At 37.6% G+C, this 19,638-nt stretch overlaps 1 protein-coding gene across 1 annotated transcript in view; it reads left to right on the top strand.

The window, feature by feature from the left end:
- The window catches only part of BMP5 (bone morphogenetic protein 5), a 136,059-nt gene extending 122,150 nt beyond the window's left edge, over nt 1-13,909 (top strand). The window contains exons 5-7 of the mRNA XM_043450493.1: nt 5,684-5,760; nt 7,891-8,001; nt 12,069-13,909. Of these exons, the coding sequence (XP_043306428.1) occupies nt 5,684-5,760; nt 7,891-8,001; nt 12,069-12,218 (338 nt within the window). The 3' untranslated portion in view covers nt 12,219-13,909. The remainder of the gene's footprint in view (nt 1-5,683; nt 5,761-7,890; nt 8,002-12,068) is intronic.
- Nucleotides 13,910-19,638: the final 5,729 nt, after the last annotated feature.

A 19,638-nucleotide genomic window follows, 5' to 3' on the forward strand; every position in this document is an offset into this window, starting at 1 on the left:
ATGCTGACGTCTCCTCCTTTGTTTTGAGACACAGCATCTCGTTATATTTGGCTTGTTTAAGCTGTTGATTGTTTAAATTTTGAATTCCATTTTGGACTTTTTTTCCTTCTCTTTTACAGATTTAACTATATTTTATTCCTCAAAGACACTAACACTGGCACTTAAAGGGAAAAGAATCCTGTACCAGTTTGTGGAGTTTTTTGATTTTCCTTTGTGCTCTTCACAGTTTAGCTAGCGTGTCTTCATTTATCTGGCAGTTTCTTTGGGGACTAGTGGACAAACCATTGAGGCCCCTTTGTAGATCTCAGAAGTTTTATTAACCACTCATTTCACTTTTTTTCTAACACAAAATGAATTTTAACAAATCAAACTAAGACAAAGATTAAATTTGTATTATTGAAATGAGAAGGGGGAACTGGAAGAAGGCAGTCAAATAGTTATCATATAAATACTAAGGATGTAATATGCAATGTGATAAATATATTTAACACTGTTGTATGTTATATATGAATGTTGTTAGAAGAGTAAATCCTAAGAGTTCTCATCAGGAAAAAAAAGAACATCTTTTATTTCTTTAATTTTGTGTATATCTGACATCATTGTCCAGTAGCTAAGTCGTGCCCAACTCTGTGATGCCATCAACTGCACCACACCAGTCTTCCCTGTCCTTCACTGTCTCCTGGAATTTGCTCAAACTCATGTGCATTGATTTGGTGATGCCATCCAACAATCTCATCCTCTGTCGTCCCCTTCTCCTCGCACCTTCAATCTTTCCCAGGGTCAGGGTCTTTTCCAATGAGTTAGGTCTTCGCATCAGGTGGCCAAAGTATTGGACTTGATCTCCAGTATCAGTCCTTCCAGTGAATATTTAGGGTTGATTTCCTTTAGAACTGACTGGTTGGATCTCCTTGCTCTCCAAGGGGCTCTCAAGAGTCTTCTCCAGAACAGTTTAAAAGCATCAGTTTTTTGATGCTCAGCCTTCTTTGTGGTCCAATTCTCACATCCATACATGACTACTGGAAAAACCACAGGTTTGACTATATGAACTTTTGTTGGCAAAGTAATGTCTCTGATTATTAATATGCTGTCTAGGTTTGTCATAGCCTTTCTTCCAAGGAACAAGCATCTTTTAATTTCGTGGCTGCAGTCACTCTCTACAGTGATTTTGGAGCCAAGAAAATAAAATCTGTCACTGTTTCCACTTTTTCCCCATTTATTTGCCATGAAGTGATGGGACCTGATACCATGATCTTCGTTTTTTGAATGTTGAGCTTTAAGCCAGCTTTTTCACTCTCCTCTTTCACTTTCATCAAGAGGCTCTTTAGTTCCTCTTCACTTTCTGCCATAAGGGTGGTGTCATCTGCGTGTCTGAGGTTATTGATATTTCTCCCAGCAATCTTGATTCCAGCTTGTGCTTCTTCCAGCCCAGCGTTTCTCATGATGTACTCTGCATATAAGTTAAATAAGCAGGGTGACAATATACAGCCTTGATGTACTCCTTTTCCTATTTGGAACCAGTCTGTTGTTTCATGTCTGTTCTAACTGTTGCTTCCTGACCTGCATACAGGTTTCTCAAGAGGCAGGTCAGGTGGTCTACTTTCTGATCCTTTTAAGAATTTTCCACAGTTTGTTGTGATCCACATAGTCAAAGGCTTTAGCATAGTCAATGAAGCTGATTTTTTTTTAAAATTCCATTGCTTTTTCTATGATCCAGGGGATGTTTGGCAGTTTGGTCTCTGGTTCCTCTGCTTTTTCTAAATCCAGATTGTTCAGCTGAAAGTCCTTGATCATGGATGTTCACTAAACTTACTGTGGTGGTCATTTCATGATGGATATAAAATCAAACCATTATGCAGTATATCTTAAAGTTGTACAGTGCTATATGTCAATTACTTCTCAATAAAACTGGAAGAATAAATAATCAAATAGCTTGTAAAACATAAATGTGGATATTTTTTCCAGAAATTGATCATAAACAAATTGGCAAAAAGTATTTAACAATAGTCAATATTTTGGTTTCCCAATATTATTGCCAATATTATTACTGGTTTCCCAATATTATTGCCATTAACAGGCGAAACAGAAATCCTGTGTCTGTGATACCTGCCTTGTGGTTGAGGAATGCTTTTCTAGTGCTGGCTGTGACTTCAGAATGTGTAGTGGTTTCTGGTGATACTCTTGAATTCTAGGCAGGTTTGTCAACAGCAGCATCATGTCCAGCTCGTTTTCTTATTTGAAGGGTTGCTGATCAATGTTTTTTAAAAATATAAATCTAATTTCTGTGCCTTTCCTCTCAGAGGTTTTTCTACCAACCATTTAGTAAAGCTAACTACAGACTTTGCTGGTTTTGGTACAACATTTACTCAGTATCCATTAATTTTTATTTCTGACCAACTAAGCATATGGTCCTAACGCTCTATGAAATCAGACTCTTGGAACCAGATTCTGTTATAAATTTCATTGCTCGTTACCTTTATGTGATGTTGCAATATATACATCACTTAGCCTGCATGAAAAGCTGTATAGATGGAACAGATCTATTTTGACTTTTAAGTTTTACTTTCTTTTTTTATAAACATGGAATTCAAATGGTCATAGACATAGTTATGGTTTTTCACATATACTTGAATGTGTTATTGGATATAAGGTCTTTATTCACATTCAATGTTTTTTATTAAGGCAGGGATGGATGAATAAATATTCTCATGATTGTCTGATGCAGGGTTTGGCAACATAAGCCATTGCCTGTTTTTATACAACCCAATTGCTAACAATGGTTTTTACATTTTTAGATATGTGAAAAAGAATTAAAATAAATAATATTTTGTTTCATGCAGAAATCATGTGAAATTCAAATTTTAAGATCCACAAGCAAAGTTTGTTTGAAATACAGTCACATCCATCCATTTATCAATACATACTAAATCCTGATTTCATGCTACTGGGGCAAAGCTGAATCACTGTGAAGGAAACCCCATAGCCTGAAATATATTATCTGTCCTTTTTGAGAAAAAATAAATTGCTCTCCCTTGCTCTAATGCATAGTTGACACTTTAAAAAATTTTTTTAAATATCAAAAAGTTTATGCAGTCAAACTAATACCAGACTTGAGTTATTCCTCTTCCCTAAAAATGATACAGTGTTCAGACTTATCCATTTCATGGTATTGTACTTATTGTTACTTTATGCTGCTTCATTGCTTGGACACAGTTAACTTTTTTTTTTGCTATTTTGATTAAAAGTTTACCCAGAGAAGAAGGGTGCTAAATCTCAAATCAATTCTCTTTCCTCCGCTTTCTGTCATTATCTGTATATTTATTTTTTCAGATCTTTTAGCTTGTTGTTAATGAAACAGCGAGCATCTTAAGGACAGAACTCACATTCATTCTCTTGTGCTCAGTGTTGGCATATAGGTGCTTCCTAGGTGTAGTTACCATGTGAGTGATTGCATGCAAGCATGAACAAAGTGTCAGAGTGTCCTTGCTTGAGTTTTCTATATTTTCTTTGACCGATGTGTGTTTATGATAGGAATGTTTTTAAATTTATTTTTAATTGAAGGGTAATTGCTTTACAATCTTGTATTGGTTTCTGCATACATCAACATGAATCAGCCAGAGGTATACAGATGTCCACTCCCTCATGAACCTTGTTCCCGCCCGGCTCCATCCCACTCCCCTAGGATGTCACACAGCACCGGTTTGAACTCCCCCCGAGTCACAGCAAATTCCTACTGGCTCTCTGTTTTACATATGTTTTAATGAAGGTCGTCACACACAGGAGTAACACTGGTCTAGAAGTAAAAGGATTTCTGCACTCAGATTTAATCATTACCTTCTTTTCTAGACTCGCGTTAATTAAATAATTAGCTGATGTCACTATGACAGGCAGATGACAGGATCTGTTAAGACAGGTCTTTTAGATCTTTGACGTGACTTCATTTTCATTAGCGGTTGAGGATAACGAAGCTGGCAGGTGACACGGTAAGACAGGCTGCTCTTTATAGCAAACGTCTATGTTGGTTTGCCAGAGACTGTCAGAGTGAAAGTGTTTATTCCTAGAAGAAAACATTAGCTGTCTTCCTTAAAAATGAATTATTTTGCAGTTCCCATCACCCTAAATTTTTTCCTCTTTCACTTTTTTGTGTTGGAAATAATTACAATGGGTTCCATTATAAAGCATGAATAGACATTTTCTGTAATGCTCTGGTTTTCTTTTGTATTTTACTTTATTCCAGATGCAAGTGGGATTCTTAATTTTTTTCAACAATTATCAAAGGTTATGAATTTTTCAGATTGTATTCCAAAATAAGTTACGGAAAGCGTGTATTTCCTTTGCTTCAAGCCATTTCTGGAACATTCGGAGGCATCCATTCTTCAGTTCCTAATTATTTATTTAGTATCTACTGTGTGCCAGGCCCTGTTTCTGACATTTGGGGTATCAGAGAAATGGGACCAGGCAAGATATTTACTCCTAGAGAGCTGACACTCTAGAAGGAGGAAACAGACAAGAAACAGTGTACATGGTGAATGTGTAAGTGGTGTAACATATTAACAGACAGTCAGCAAAATGGAAAAAAAAAATCAGAGCAGGAGGAGAGAGAAATATGAGAGTAGGGGTTAGGATATGAAACAGGGGAGTCAGTGAGGGCTTTGTTGACAAGATGATGCTTAAGAGTTGAGGGAGCTCTGAGCGTTAGCTAAGTAGATATTCAGGGGAAGGGCATTGCGGGGAAGGGCGGGGTTGTTGAAAGGAAGGGAGCTAAGGTGAGAGAAAGCAGACCTGTGTGCAAAACAGCACGGAGGCTGTTTGGAGTACAGTAAAGGAGAGCAAATGGGCCAGAGGGTGATGGGACTGGATCGCGTAGAGCCGTGTGAGCCTTAGTGATACAGGAGCCACTGTGAGACTCTATGATGGAGCGTGCCAGTCGGTCCACTTGGCTACTTTGATGGGATGGGGATGGTGCAGAGCCGGAGGACTAGCAATGAGGATGTGGCAGTGATTCGGAAAAGAGATGATAGTGGCTTCGACCAGAGCCAGTCATGGAGCTGGTGAGGGTGTCTGAATTTCAAATGAAGGTAAAATGTGTAAGGGTTTCCTGACAGATTGGATGTGGAGGTGAAAGGCAAGAGTATGTTTGGACTACAGCGTTTGTTTTGCCTGGGAACTTGCTCGCAGCCATCTGCGGGTGAAATTGGTTTGCGGGTAGGGGACAATCGGAAGCACCACTTTGGGGAATCTGAGTTTAAGATACATATTAAGATAACATGTACTCTGGAACATCCCAGTTAGTACTTTCCCAGTGCCTGCCTGTGAAAGAATACAAAACGTAGTGTTTGAATGTTTTATATGCTTAAGTATAGTCAGCACAACTGTGGTTTGGGTTAGTTAATGAATGAGCACTCATTGAGTGGCAGGCGTCAGGCTGCTATTGTCACAACGCAGAGGATCCAACCCGATCCTCCGCACGACCTCTCAAGGTCTGCATTTCACAGAGGCAGAAACTCAGCACAAGTGACTTGCTTGAAGTTCACATAGTTAGTAAGCGGCTTTCACTTGGAGATTCAAACTCAGGTTCTACAACTTCAAATACAGCCCCCTTTTGACTTTATAAGTGATCTCACAAAAGAAATACTAATATACCTGGTAGACTGCCATTTGTTGACAATCTGATTTTCATCTTCAGATTATAACACCAGTGAACAAAAACAAGCCTGTAAAAAGCATGAACTCTATGTGAGTTTCCGGGATCTGGGGTGGCAGGTAAGAACGGTCCGTCAAATTGGTTGCTGCTTTTCTGCTTTTTATCAATCCTAAATCTCTTGTAATCTTTCCTATACAGTAACCAGTTATTTTTTATAATTTATTTTTTATTGGAGTATCACTGCTTTGCAATGCTGTCTGCTGTTGAAATAGCATGTATACTATCTATGGTGAAACAGATCACCAGCCCAGGTGGGATGCATGAGACAAGTGCTCGGGCCTGGTGCACTGGGAAGACCCAGAGGAATCGGGTGGAGAGGGAGGTGGGAGGGGGGATCGGGATGGGGAATACGTGTAAATCTATGGCTGATTCATATCAATGTATGACAAAACCCACTGAAATGTTGTGAAGTAATTAGCCTCCAACTAATAAAAAAAATAAATTAAAAAAAAAAAAACGCTAAAAAAAAATAAATAAATAACGTGAATGAGCCATCGTGCACACGTATCCCCTCCCCCTGCCCCCAACCTCACCCTCTGGGTGGACACGGAGCGCCGAGCGGAGCCCCCTGCGATATGCAGCGGCGCCCGGCTCGCTGCCTGTCTTACAGATGGCGGTGTATATACGGGCGCGCGGCTCTCCCAGTTCTTCCCACCCTCTGCTTCCCCAGCTGTGTTCACACACCCTTTCTCTACATCTGTGTCTCTATTGCAATCCTCAGGAACAGGCTCATCTGGACCATCTTTCTAGATTCTATATATAGATGCTTGTTTTTCTCTTTCTGACTTCACTCTGTATCGCAAACTCTGGGTCCGTCCACATCCCTGCAAATGGCCCAATGCTGTTCCTTCTTATGGCCGAGTAATGTTCCGCTGTATGCATGTACCACATCTTTATCCATTCATCTGTCAGTGGACATTTAGATTGCTTCTATGTCCTGGCTGTTGCAAACAGTGCTGCAATGAACACACCAATTCTTTTTGACATTGACTATCCCATATAAGGATTATCCACATCATTTTTATTTCTGCATTATCCTTTCACTATTGAAGCATAATTAATAGAGTTTATGGTAAAAAAAAAATTATGCTGAAGAACAAATGCAACCTTAGAAAGTGAAGAAAAGAAGTCCTGTTGTTTAAATATACCCAAATTTCCATTTTAGTTCCCATTTTTCAGATTAACTCAAGCAATTTCCGTTTGCCTCCTATGGTCACAAATTATTGGTATAGGAAGTAGAATCCTTGACTGTGTCTGTGGTAAGTCAGACGTAGAGAAAAAAATTTTTCTTGTACTTAGAAATCGTATTGCTATCTTTTACACAAGCTTCACAAACACAGTGAGGAGGAAGATTTAACCACAATAATTTTCATAAATATGCCAAAAGAGTTTAAATTGAATTGTTAGATTATTCCTTTACAATGGATCCTCGGAATACAAGCTATTATATTGAGAAGTGATATTAACATGTAAGCATTTTCAAATTTATGATAAACCTTCAATGTTAATTGTTCAATAATTTTACATTGGTGACAAGTTTTACATCTCTGGAAAAAAAATCAAGGCCACCATCTCAAGTGCCAACTTTTTAGCTTCCTAAAATTTTTCATACACAATGCTCAGGATTTTTCTCCAACTCATTTCTTCTAAAGAGACTATAAAGTTAACACATGATTGGAAAGAAAAACAGGACAAGGAACAAATCTTAGAGCCTTAAGAGGTTGTCAAGCTTCTAAAGCAGGAATGAGTTATTAAGAAGTAATGAGAATTATCTCAATTAAGTTTATTCTTCTTTTCCTTTCTGGTTCAGTTGAACTTTGCAGAGTTCATCATTTCCTGTTTAAACAATATTTAGAATGCTATTTCATGATTGCAGCTTTATTCATGAATATATGGGCTAATACAGGCTAGGAATATCTAACATAATGACCTCTGGGAAAAATTACAGAGGACAATTCCTTGTGAAAATATTTATACTTTTGTTGTAAACTTTAAGTTAATCATAAATTAAAGGCTTGAGGGAACCTGTCTTATTAGAATAATTGTTGGACCAAAAAGAGAAACCAATCCAGAGTATTTAATATTATATTATATTGAATTATATTAATTATATTTAAGTATTCTTTAAGTATTGTTTTTCTGCGCTTTTATGTTGGTGATCTTATTTCTTCTGCTTTCGTGCATTTTAGGACTGGATTATAGCGCCAGAAGGCTATGCTGCATTTTATTGTGATGGAGAGTGTTCTTTTCCACTCAATGCTCATATGAATGCTACCAACCATGCCATAGTTCAGACTCTGGTAAGTTTTCTTTTTGTAGAATAGAAAGTGGTTTATGATGCAAGCTTCCTATAAAGTTACTTTAAAAAAAAAAAAAGCATCTATTTGGAGTTAAAAATGCATTTTCTTCTCAAACTCCGAACGTAAAAATTGTACCAGAATAAGAAATGTGGATATAGTCAGGAAATTCAGGCTGCTCTGAAGAAAAATCCTAATTCCAAAATGAGGAAAGATTCAGCGAGGAAAATTGGAGCAATCACAGAAAATGGTCATTTTGCACTGATTTCTTCAGTAGGCAATGTGATTAACCACACAGGGGCTGTTTCTAACCTAACCATTCATTAGCAGTCATTACAGAAACTTTGAATAATAGCTGTGCTGAATTTCATCTGAGAGCTTTTAAACTCCTTATTTAAGAATGTTCCATAACGTACTTTGGTATCATGGAAGCTCTTCAGTGTAGAATATAAGTAGAAGATTGGTTTCCATTTTTTGATATCTTTTTCATTTATAACCCTTACGGTGGAAATTAATCTTCATTTCTTCCCTCCCACACTTAGGAATGCAACAGTGATTTAATCTCTACTAATCTAGGCTAATTTTTGTGAAGGAAATAATGAAATGTTAACCTCCTGGTCTCTCAGTGGTCGTACTTATCTCTTAAGCTCAGGAAAACCCTTGGGAGTCTGACTCCAACATCCATACCTTTTAATGTGATGGGGGAGCGGCCTCTGGCAGATGAGGAAGAGGTTCTAGAAGATGCGCAGGCTGTGTGATGTGACCCTGCTTCAAAGTTGGGGTCACAGGAGCATTTCAACTATAAGTAATCAGGACAGAGGAAGAGAACAAATAATTTTGGAATCAAAACACTGATGGGAATAGTTATTTGGTAGATAACAGTAGAGCAGTAGCTGTTAGAAAAAAAAAAAATTTATCTTTGTGGGTGAGGCTTGTTTATGACCAAGAGAAAGAGCAGCTATTAGAATGTGTAAGGAGTTGACTCTTCAGAACATTATCTTCTTTTGCAATCTATTGAAAATTTAAAGTTGATGGAAATAACATCCCAGTTCCCTTCTGAATAAGAATGGTGTATACACCTTGACAGATGAAATCCTTGACTTGATGTTTTGCTGGCATCTTACTGACCTCAGAGGTACTACTGGATAGCTAGACCACAAAGATGCACATCTGTGGCACCTAGAGCATAGATTTTGTCAAAGACTTTGGAAATAACCTGGGAGTAGAGAGGAAGCGGAGAACTAAAACAAATACGTATTTTGAAAGGTAGTCACTTATAAATACTCTTTTCTCCCCCAAGTTTGAAGAGAAACATTTATTTCAGAATACAATCATGTAAAATTATCGAGTTGCTTTTTAATAATGAATGGAAAACATTTGCTCATGCCTATCCTTCCCCAACACTGATTTTTGCACCCTAGATTTCTTTACTATATCATACTCAGCAAACTTTAGAGGTGTGGGGAAAAACTACTATTTCTTCCTTGATTGCAAAATTTATATACACTGAAAGAAAACCTTAGCTTGCTGCTGCTCTTATTTCACTGTCTAAAGTGAATACCTGGAGTCTAAGTCCCAACCAGCATTTTCTTTCATGCTTGCTTTGTGCTGCCAATGCCATAGAAATATTCTTCTTTTTGTTGATTTTTGACCAATGATGTTCCCATATGCAAGTATAGAGTCAATTCCTAAGGGTATTTTAAGTTTTGATATGTCTATGATATGTTTTTATGCTATCCATAAAAATAAGCACTTCCTTTAAAATTGTTTTTGTATTTAGTTATTTTTATTTTTGCCTGCCCTGAGTGTACACTGCTGCACTTGGGCTTTCTCCAGTTGCCTCACATGAGGATTGCTCTCTAGCTGCGGTGCCCAGGCTTCTCATTCTGGTGGCCTCTCTTGTTGCAGAGCATAGGTTCTAGGTGCATGGGCTTCAGTAGGTGCAGTGTGCTGGCTTAGGTACCCCTTGGCACGTGGAATCTTCCCAGACCGGGGATTGAATCCCTGTCCCCTGCTTTGGCAGGTTGATTGTTAACCATTGAACCACGAGGGAAGCTCTGTAAGTACGTCCTAATATATGGTATTACTGTTGGGGCAGGGAGAGCAGGTATGCGGCACAAAAAAAGTTGTTATATTCAAATATCCTCCAGTAAGATGAATGTCTGGGGAGTCTAGCCTTCTATCAGCTGAAGGCTCCTTGCAGAGAGAAGGATGCTTCAATTTCATGCCTTAGAGGAAGAGCTCTCCTCACTGTCCATCCGCAGGGTCACAGCAGAACAGCCACTATTAGCCTATAGAGAAATGCCACTTAATTTCTCAGAAATTAAGCTCTTTGTACTGTCATTTCAAAGACTCAGAGAGCTTTCGCCGTTTCCTCAGATATGCGTCTAACACATCCAAGTTCGCTCAGGCTATGCAAAGCTTAATTATTAAAAAAAACTCTGTCAAATACCCGTGTCTCTCTCTCTTTTTTGCTTTTCTTAAAAATAAATATATAATTACATACTGTCAACTTTTAGAACTGTAGTCTAGAAGGCAGCGTCTAAAAACAAACATTTTTTAAATCGCTGACATGGACTTGGAACAAGCCCCTCGTCTGTATCGCTGTCCTGGGATGTGGAGCATAAGTCATCACAGAACTTGAAGGGAACATGGGAAGTTTGGTGTTTCTGGTTTTTTTTTTTTTTTCTTTTTTTCCTGGCATTGTGCATTCTCTGTTTATTTTGTGACGGACATGAAACAAGAACACAGGCGCGTTTGTTGTTAAAGGAAAGCAGGTCTGTGCCGAACACGTTTGAGACATGATGGAAGGACAATCTCATTCTTTTCAGAACAATGGCTGGGTGAGGTGATCCTTGAAGCAGGGGGTTATCCATCCATCATGGGTGAGGGGGTTGAGGAGGATAAAGCCAAGGAGGGCTTCAGGCTGCCTCTGAAATTTGGAGAACCATGCAGCCTGCAGTTTTGTGAGGTCTTAGGAAATTTCACGTCCGTGTCGGATCACCTCATTTTTCCTGCTGTGTCTGTCCATAGGCAGGACTCCTATATCATTTCAGCCAGGAGGTTCTGCAGCCAAGACTCTAAGAGCTGTATTTTCTCTTTGTAGATCCCCGAGGACTCTGCAGTGGGACTTCCCAGAAACTCCTCTGGGGGAAGGGCTAGGGGAGGCGGGTGGAAACGGGGAACCAAGTTCTGGCTCCTTCTTTGATTGTTGAAGATCAGAGGTAAACTTGCCAGTTTGATGAAAATGAGAACAAATCCTTTACTTAAGCATTTCACTGGCCATGCTCAGCTACCTTTTCAGGCTTTGGAGGTGGAGAGGTAGGGATGTATATTCAAGTTGTAACATATCTAGGCTTCTTTTTTCTGATTGAACATAGCTTGATTTTTGGCACTTGTCTACGGGAGAAAGCAAGTCAAAGGATGTTAAACTCTGGCCAATCTGGTAAAACATTATGGGGAGAAGAGTTGAAATCATTGCTTTAAAGCAAGTATTGGATTTGTACCTGGAGTTTATTTTGCTGTGATTATGCTTCCTTTACCAAAGGAAATGAAGAATTTGCATGCTTTTAATTTTATTGTTAAAAAAGCATTGGTTTATTGTTTAGTTATCCTTTTAAGAATAATTCTTAGATCCAGATCTTCCTACGGTCAAGTGCTGTCCCTTTGTTGATTTTGCATTCATAACTTACGTGTTTCTCATGAAGTAAACAGAAGTGGCCATTTTAACTAAAAGCAGCCCAGTCCTACTTGCCATGTTCTTTCCTCCAGGAAAATTTCCACTGAATATTCCATAGAGAGAGTTTTCCTTCCTTGGTAGAATGTTTTTCAAAGCCCCACCACATAATTAGAACCAGTGGGTCGAGTCTAGGTGTTAATACTTAAGGATACCTCCTTCACTACCAGCTCCCACCTCATCTCAGCATGGAGCAAAAATAGAAGAGAGGGAGGTAACTTAAGAGAGTGCCTGATCGTCAGTGATAAAGCAAGAATGTCACCTGAAAACTACAGACGAAACATCTATTTTATTTCTTAAAAAGTAAAACATTTTCTTCCTCCCACCCAACCAGGTTCACCTGATGTTTCCTGATCACGTACCAAAGCCGTGTTGCGCGCCAACCAAATTGAACGCCATCTCTGTGTTGTACTTTGATGACAGCTCCAACGTTATTTTGAAAAAGTACAGAAATATGGTCGTGCGTTCGTGTGGTTGCCACTAATAGTGCATAATAATGGTAATAAGAAAAAGATCTGTATTAAGGTTTATGACTACAATAAAAACTATCCTTTCAGATAAAAGGGGAATTTAATAAAATTAGTCTGGCTCATTTCATCTCTCTAATCTATGTACAAGAGCATGTATATAGTCACTTTTATTTATTTAAAGGTATATATTCTCCTTTGTGGATGCCTTTGCAGTAAAATGTATTTTAGTTCACTTCATTATGCAAAAAATTGCCCATTCTAATTTTTCATAGGCTATGCTGAATCCAATTCAATTTCACTTCAATATTTTTAATGTAATTTTTATACAATTTTCTGAAATTAGACAGAACTCCTTTGACTGTTAAGTATTGTTGAAGGAAGCTGAATGCATTTGGTTATGCTGTGCCAATGTAAACTGATAGGATATTTATTGATATTTAGAATGAGACTTAAAAAAATAACCACCCAAAACAAAAATGCTTGGAGGAACACAATTTTTCTTTGAGAGTTTCTGCTTCATTAGATAAAGTGAAATGTTGAGCTGGCTTTGAGTAAATAAACGGGAGCAGAACACAGAAGCTGAAAGATTGCACGTAATTGTTGTAACTGTTTGCTTGAACAGAATTGGTTTAACTGTAGGAAAGCGTTTCTTCTTGGCTCACCGGTTGTAGATTTTGCAAAGAGCTCAAAGCTTCAGGAATTCTGTGGAGACAGACTTGAGCCTGTGTCCATAATTTTCCAAGTTAACACTAAAAAAGCGTAGTACAACCTTCTTACCTCAAATAAATCATGTCTGCCTATTATCTAGAACACTACTGCTGCAGTTTTTGTGGGTTTTTTTTCAGATTTAAAAACAGTCCAAAATAAAGAAACATTTACACGTGCTCCCCTTCCCTCCCCACAGATGAGAGTCACTGCATGCATAAAATATACCCGAGCAAAGCGGCCGACAGAGCCGTTTTCTGTAGCTCTCTTTTATAACTGAGTTTGCTGATTGATGTGATGCAAGGGATTTTATTTAGGGTAAAAGCACTGAAACTCAACTGGAGGAAATTACCCCAAATCCCAGAATGGCTTTGACAGAATTGCCATTTCGAAAGAACAGCTGAAATCCATTTTTCATATCTTGGAGAATGAGCTCATTGAAAACCTTATTTTGGAGGGGGATTTTTGTAAACCTTCCTCCAAGCACAAATAATTCCAAGTGGGAAGGTTCTGTTGTATGTATGTGCATGTGTGTTCTTCCCTCTGAAATTAATTTATTTTCTCTCTCTGTTTCTCTCTCTCTGCCTTTTAAGGCTTGTGTTTAACCCACTGACTTTTGGAAGAATGACATTTAGTGGATAAGTTGCTATTTATGTGGGCTCCACGGCTAGGATTATTTACAGTTCATCTAAAATACTCATAAAGCACCATTTATTAATCACCCTTTTGGACTTTCTAAGTACAACTTGTATCAAAAATAGCTTAAAAATGTTATGGGTTTGTTCATGATTCAGGAATATTGCCATGTTGTTTTAAAATACAGATTGTCTTAAAGTAAATTTGATAATAACTCTATTGGGGGTACATTAAGTAATATATTTTTGAATTAATGGTATACCATTATAAGAATAATAAATGAAAGTCTATTATATTATTCTTTAAATGTGCTGTTTAAATATATTTCTATGTTTTAAAATATATTAAACTTGTGATGCTAGTTCCTATTGTGCTGCTTGATTTGGCTTTTCTTTTTTTTAAAGAGGGATACAAAATGTCAGTATGTCCTAACCGAGACTATAAGCGTATCAGATCTAAAATGTTTGTGTATTACATGATCTTAGTTGCCAAAACTAGTGTTTGTGTTGTTGATAAGTAACTCACTATTAAATAAGCAAAGCAACCATCCATGAGTTAAATATTTTCTTAATCTGTTCCAACAATAAGGAAAATTTTTAAATAGCAAAAAAATAAATGATTAGGATGGGAATTGACCTTATTTATTCTCTTTCATTTAAGAAGGGAGATATTTAGCATCAGTATTTTTATATTTTCTCAAAATATGTATGAATATATATATATATCTATATATATCTGCGCATATGGTCAGTCACATTATTTTCAAATAACTATTAGAGTAAATGCTTAGTATTACTTTGAATGCTCAAACTATTACAAGAAATCAGAATAATTTGGTCTATTTTAACAGGATCCAAACTACTCAGGTCTTTTTGGCTAGTTATGCATTGACTTTTCTGTTGGTATGTTTTTAATTTTTCTGCTTTGTAAAGTGGTCCTAATCATTTTTGATACTAGAAGGGCAAAAATGACAAATACTCATTGTTCTTTAAAACTAAGGCAAAAATAAATTTGTCTGTACTGAAGTTAAGAAAGAAACAGACACAGAAAAGAAAATGCAAAAACATTTTTTTTCTCAAGTAAAGAACTGTCATTTAATAATTCCTGTATCACCAGCATTGAATCTAAACCAGCATCTAGGAGCTACTATATAGTCCGCAAATTTCATCTCTCAAGACATTTACAATGAATAGGTAGCTTATAGTATAACTTCACTCAAGGCAGAAGAAATCCTCATTTCCAAAGACAAGTCACTGTCTCATAACGATTCAGTCAATTGTGCCGTCGATCATGTGATCTGGCTCTCAGATTACCTGCTTTTCTATGTTCTTTCTTTTGCATTTTGGGGGGAGGGGCCTGGTGCTTTTCAAAGTTACAAGTGAAGATGCCTTTGTTGTTAAAGCACATATATCACTACGTATTTATCTATACATCTGTATTTTATCGTTTACTTTCTTTTTAACCAAAGGAAAAATAGGAAAAGTAACAATCATTGACGGTATACATTCTTATGTACGTAGAAAGGTGACAGTCTATTCAAGTTAACAAAACAAAAAAAAAAGAGCCAAGTTTTGCAAAATTACTTCCAAGTCTGTTGTCACACTTGTTAGAAGTTGTTTGAAAGATGGGGATTTCAAAGACAGGAGAACCAGGATCAGGTACAGCCTTTAAAAGTACAAAGAAACTTCAGACTTTGAAAAACATGCACTTTAACCTTTGCATATTAGTTTCAACTTTACAGAGGCAGCTAGCCTCCAATCGGGTGGGTAGAGAATGGGGAGAAGCGATTCAGCCTCAAATCCAGAGGCTCGGGTACGGGAGGATGAGAGGAAGGAAGCACTGGAAAAACAGCCTCCAGACTAAGCATCTGGAAACAAGACCAAAGCTGATGGTTCAGTGGGGCGTGGTTGGTGTTTCTTCCCAGTTCACTGTGGCTCTAATGACATGATGAAATACAATAGGACCAACCAAAAAAAAAAAAAAAAAAAGAACTAGACTAGTTATTTTCCTGTCCATACCTATAGGAAAAGCCCAAACTAGGAAAATGATTTTCTACCTTGAGCCACAGGCCAATAAGATGTCTCTGATTATCTTTACCCTTTCTTCATTAAAACATACTTATTACACACTCACTTATAAGTGAGTATATTTATTTAAACAAAATGCATACACTGACATAAAGACATATTGTTTTAAAGAAGAGAGAATAAAAACATGAATGTGAGTATGTGTGCTCAATCATGCCCAACTCTTTTGTGATCCCATGAACTGTAGCCTCCCAGGTTCCTCTGTCCATGGAGTTTTCTAGGCAAGAATACTGGAGCGAGTTGCCATTTCCTACTCCAGGGGATCAAATCTATGTCTCTGGCGTTTCCTGCATTGGCAGACAGATTTTTACTACTGGCTCGCCTGGGAAGCCCACAAAAACGTGAATGCAAAATGTTTTAGGAACTCCCCTGACAGTACAGTATTTAACACTACACTTCCAATGCAGGGGGCACATGTTCCATCCCTGGTCAGGGAACAAAGATTCCATATGCTGACGGTGTGGCCGAAAAAAAAATTTTTTTTCTTTAAAGCAAAATGTTTTAAATGAAGAACAGAACTTCTGTGAAGGAAAAATATAATACTGGATTTAAACTTTATAGGATATGTTATGGGAAACACAGTGGGTGGAAAGACAGATAAGAAAGAATTATCCAGGAGACAGCATTGAAACATATAAAGTGATGGAAAGTCAAAGAGAATTCAAAGTTAACAAAGTTGTAACATCCATTTAATCAATATTGCAGAGAACTGGGGACAATTTAGGGGCAAACAGCAGATCAAAGCTTGCTTCTCAACTTGGAAGGCAGTGAACAGATAGTCACTATCTTCAAATTGCTCAGGAAAAATAGCTGTCATTTGGAATTCTGTATCTGTATCCAACAAAACATTAGGGCAAAAGAAAAACATTCTTAGGCAAATAAAAATTAGAATTTACCATCAATGGTAAAGCCACTGCTAAAGGTTTTACCTCAGGAAGAACCAAAATTAACCCCCAATGGTAATGTATACAAATACTATGAACAAGAAAATAATAAACATAGGGTAGATTAAAATAAAAATGTTTAGCAATTGTGGTTTAAAACAGCAAGAGAGTTAAATTAAGTAGGGCTAGCTATAGCAAAATATTGTACAACTATAGAATGCATTGGAAGGTAGGTGTTTGAAAATACAGCTTTTGTGTTTTGCTTAATGATGATGATTAAATTAGACTCATAAACAATGCATATTTTGAACCAGGGCTGGGCAAACTCTTTCTGTAAAAATGTGGTAATAAGTATTTAGGGCTTTGTGTTTGCAATTACTTACCTCTGCCACTGCAGTGTGAAAGTAGCCATTCTCCATATGTACACTAGTATGTACGGATCTCTTCCAATAAAATTTTATTTACGAAAACAAGTTGTGAGTGGGATATGACTCATTGGGTATTGTTTGCTGACCTCTATTCTAATCCAGTAGAGGGAATAATTGCGATGTGGTAAAATGAAATCAGTTCAACATGATGAAAAAGAAGAGAGAAAAGGATAAAAAGAAACATAACAAAAAGGAAGTATTGCATATAGTAATATGATAGAATTAAATCCAACATAATCATATCATATTAAATGTAAATGGCCTAAAAAGATCACTATTGCCAGGTTGGATTTAAAATAATAATGTCAACAGCTAGCCACAGTCTGTTCAAAAGAGGCACTCTAAAAACTTAATAACACATGAAGGTTGAAAGCAAAATGAAAGTAAATATATATCAGGTAATACCCATCAGAGCAAAACTGAATAAGCATATTAAGCCTTCAGGGAAATGAGAATCAAAACATACAGTTCAGTTCAGTTCAGTTGCTCAGTCGTGTCCGACTCTTTGCGACCCCATGAATTGCAGCACGCCAGGCCTCCCTGTCCATTACCAACTCCCGGAGTTTACTCAAAACTCATGTCCATCGAGTCGGTGATGCCATCCAGCCATCTCATCCTCTGTCGTCCACTTCTCCTGCCCCCAATCCCTCCAAGCATCAGGGTCTTTCCCAATGAGTCAGCTCTTCACAGCAGGTGGCCAAAGTATTGGAGTTTCAGCTTCAACATCAGTCCTTCCAATGAACACCCAGGACTCATCTCCTTTAGGATGGACTGGTTGGATCTCCTTGCAGTCCAAGGGACTCTCAAGAGTCTTCTCCAACACCACAGTTCAAAAGCATCAATTCTTCAGCACTCAGCTTTCTTCACAGTCCAACTCTCACATCCATACATGACCATGGAAAAACCATAGCCTTGACTAGACGGACCTGTGTTAGCAAAGTAATATCTCTGCTTTTTAATATGCTGTCTAGGTTGGTCACAACTTTCCTTCCAAGGAGTAAGTGTCTTTTAATTTCATGGCTGCAATTACCACTGCAGTGATTTTGGAGCCCAAAGAAATAAAGTCTGACACTGTTTCCACTGTCTCCCCATCTATTTCCCATGAAGTGATGGGACCAGATGCCATGATCTTAGTTTTCTGAATGTTGAGCTTTAAGACAACTTTTTCACTCTCCTCTTTCACTTTCATCAAGAGGTTTTTTAGTTCCTCTTCACTTTCTGCCATAAGGGTGGTGTCATCTGCATATCTGAGGTTATTAATATTTCTCCCGGCAAACTTGATTGCAGCTTGTGCTTCTTCCAGCCCAGCATTTCTCATGATGTACTCTGCGTAGAAGTTAAATAAGCAGGGTGACAATATACAGCCTTGACGTACTCCTTTTCCTATTTAGAACCAGTCTGTTGTTCCATGTCCAGTTCTAACTGTTGCTTCCTGACCTGCATACAGGTTTCTCAAGAGGCAGGTCAGGTGGTCTGGTACTCCCATCTCTTTCAGAATTTTCCACAGTTTATTGTGATCCGCACTGTCAAAGGCTTTGGCATAGTCAATAAAGCAGAAATAGATGTAAATATATCAGAAAATTTTAATCACTATTGTCATTTCTCAGCTTAATAAGTAAGAGACAGAATTCTATGTTTTAGAACCACATGAATCAAAAATTCATAGAATTATGAAAAGAAATTAAAACTGCACCTTTTTAGTGAGAAATTTTAACAAATCTCTCTGATTCATTGACATATTAAGGAAAAATGATCAGTGAAGCTAAAGCTGATATACCCAATTAATAAACATTAACTAATGAACATGTGCAGAACATTAAAAAAATACATGATTTTCCAGAAAATATGGAAGATGTTTAAAAATTGATCATTTCAACCAACTTTACAAAATAAGGTTCCTAAGTCAAATCACTTTGGTGACAAGAATATTGGAAGAATTTATCTCTTCCTTGTCTTTCTTCTTTGAGATGTGCAAGTAAATAATATGTCCTTAGAAAGGTTGCAGCTGTGAGGATAGGGTGCCTCCTTCTCTTTTGAATATAAAGACATATTGTTAGACTAATAATTGTTTTTCTGTCTCCCCTGCCCCCTACTAAGTTCCTTCAGAAGGATGTTAGTCGCTCAGTTGTGCCCAACTCTTTGCAACCCTATGGACTGTAACCCGCCAGGCCTTTCTGTCCATGGGATTCTCCAGGCAGGAATACTGGAGTGGGTTGCCATTTCCTTCTCTGGGGGATCTTCCCGACCCAGGGATCAAACCCAGGCCTCCCAAATTGCAGGCAGATTCTTTACCATCGGAGGATGGGAAACACATTATTATACTTTGTGTTTCCTCCATTTTTCAAAATAATGATGTATTACTATGTTTGTTTGTTTTTTAATTTAGAAGTATCTACAAAAGGTTAAATATTATAACTTTATTTTAGGAAATGAGGTAAAAAGAAAGAAAATGATAACTAAAATGCAAAATATAAAAGAATCTACCATTTTTGCCTATTCAACTTTTGACATAACTTCTTGTAAAATGACAGAAGGAAATTAGAGAATGAAATGGCAACCCACTCCAGTATTCTTGCTTGGAAAATCCCATGGACAGAGGAGCCTGGTGGGCTACAGTCCACGGGGTCGCAAAGAGTCGGACACAACTGAGCAACTTCATTTTCTTTCTCATAAAATAATCTCTAGAATGCCTTT

This window comes from Cervus canadensis, chromosome 28, assembly GCF_019320065.1.
Source record: "Cervus canadensis isolate Bull #8, Minnesota chromosome 28, ASM1932006v1, whole genome shotgun sequence".
In the NCBI taxonomy this organism is placed as follows: domain Eukaryota; kingdom Metazoa; phylum Chordata; class Mammalia; order Artiodactyla; family Cervidae; genus Cervus; species Cervus canadensis.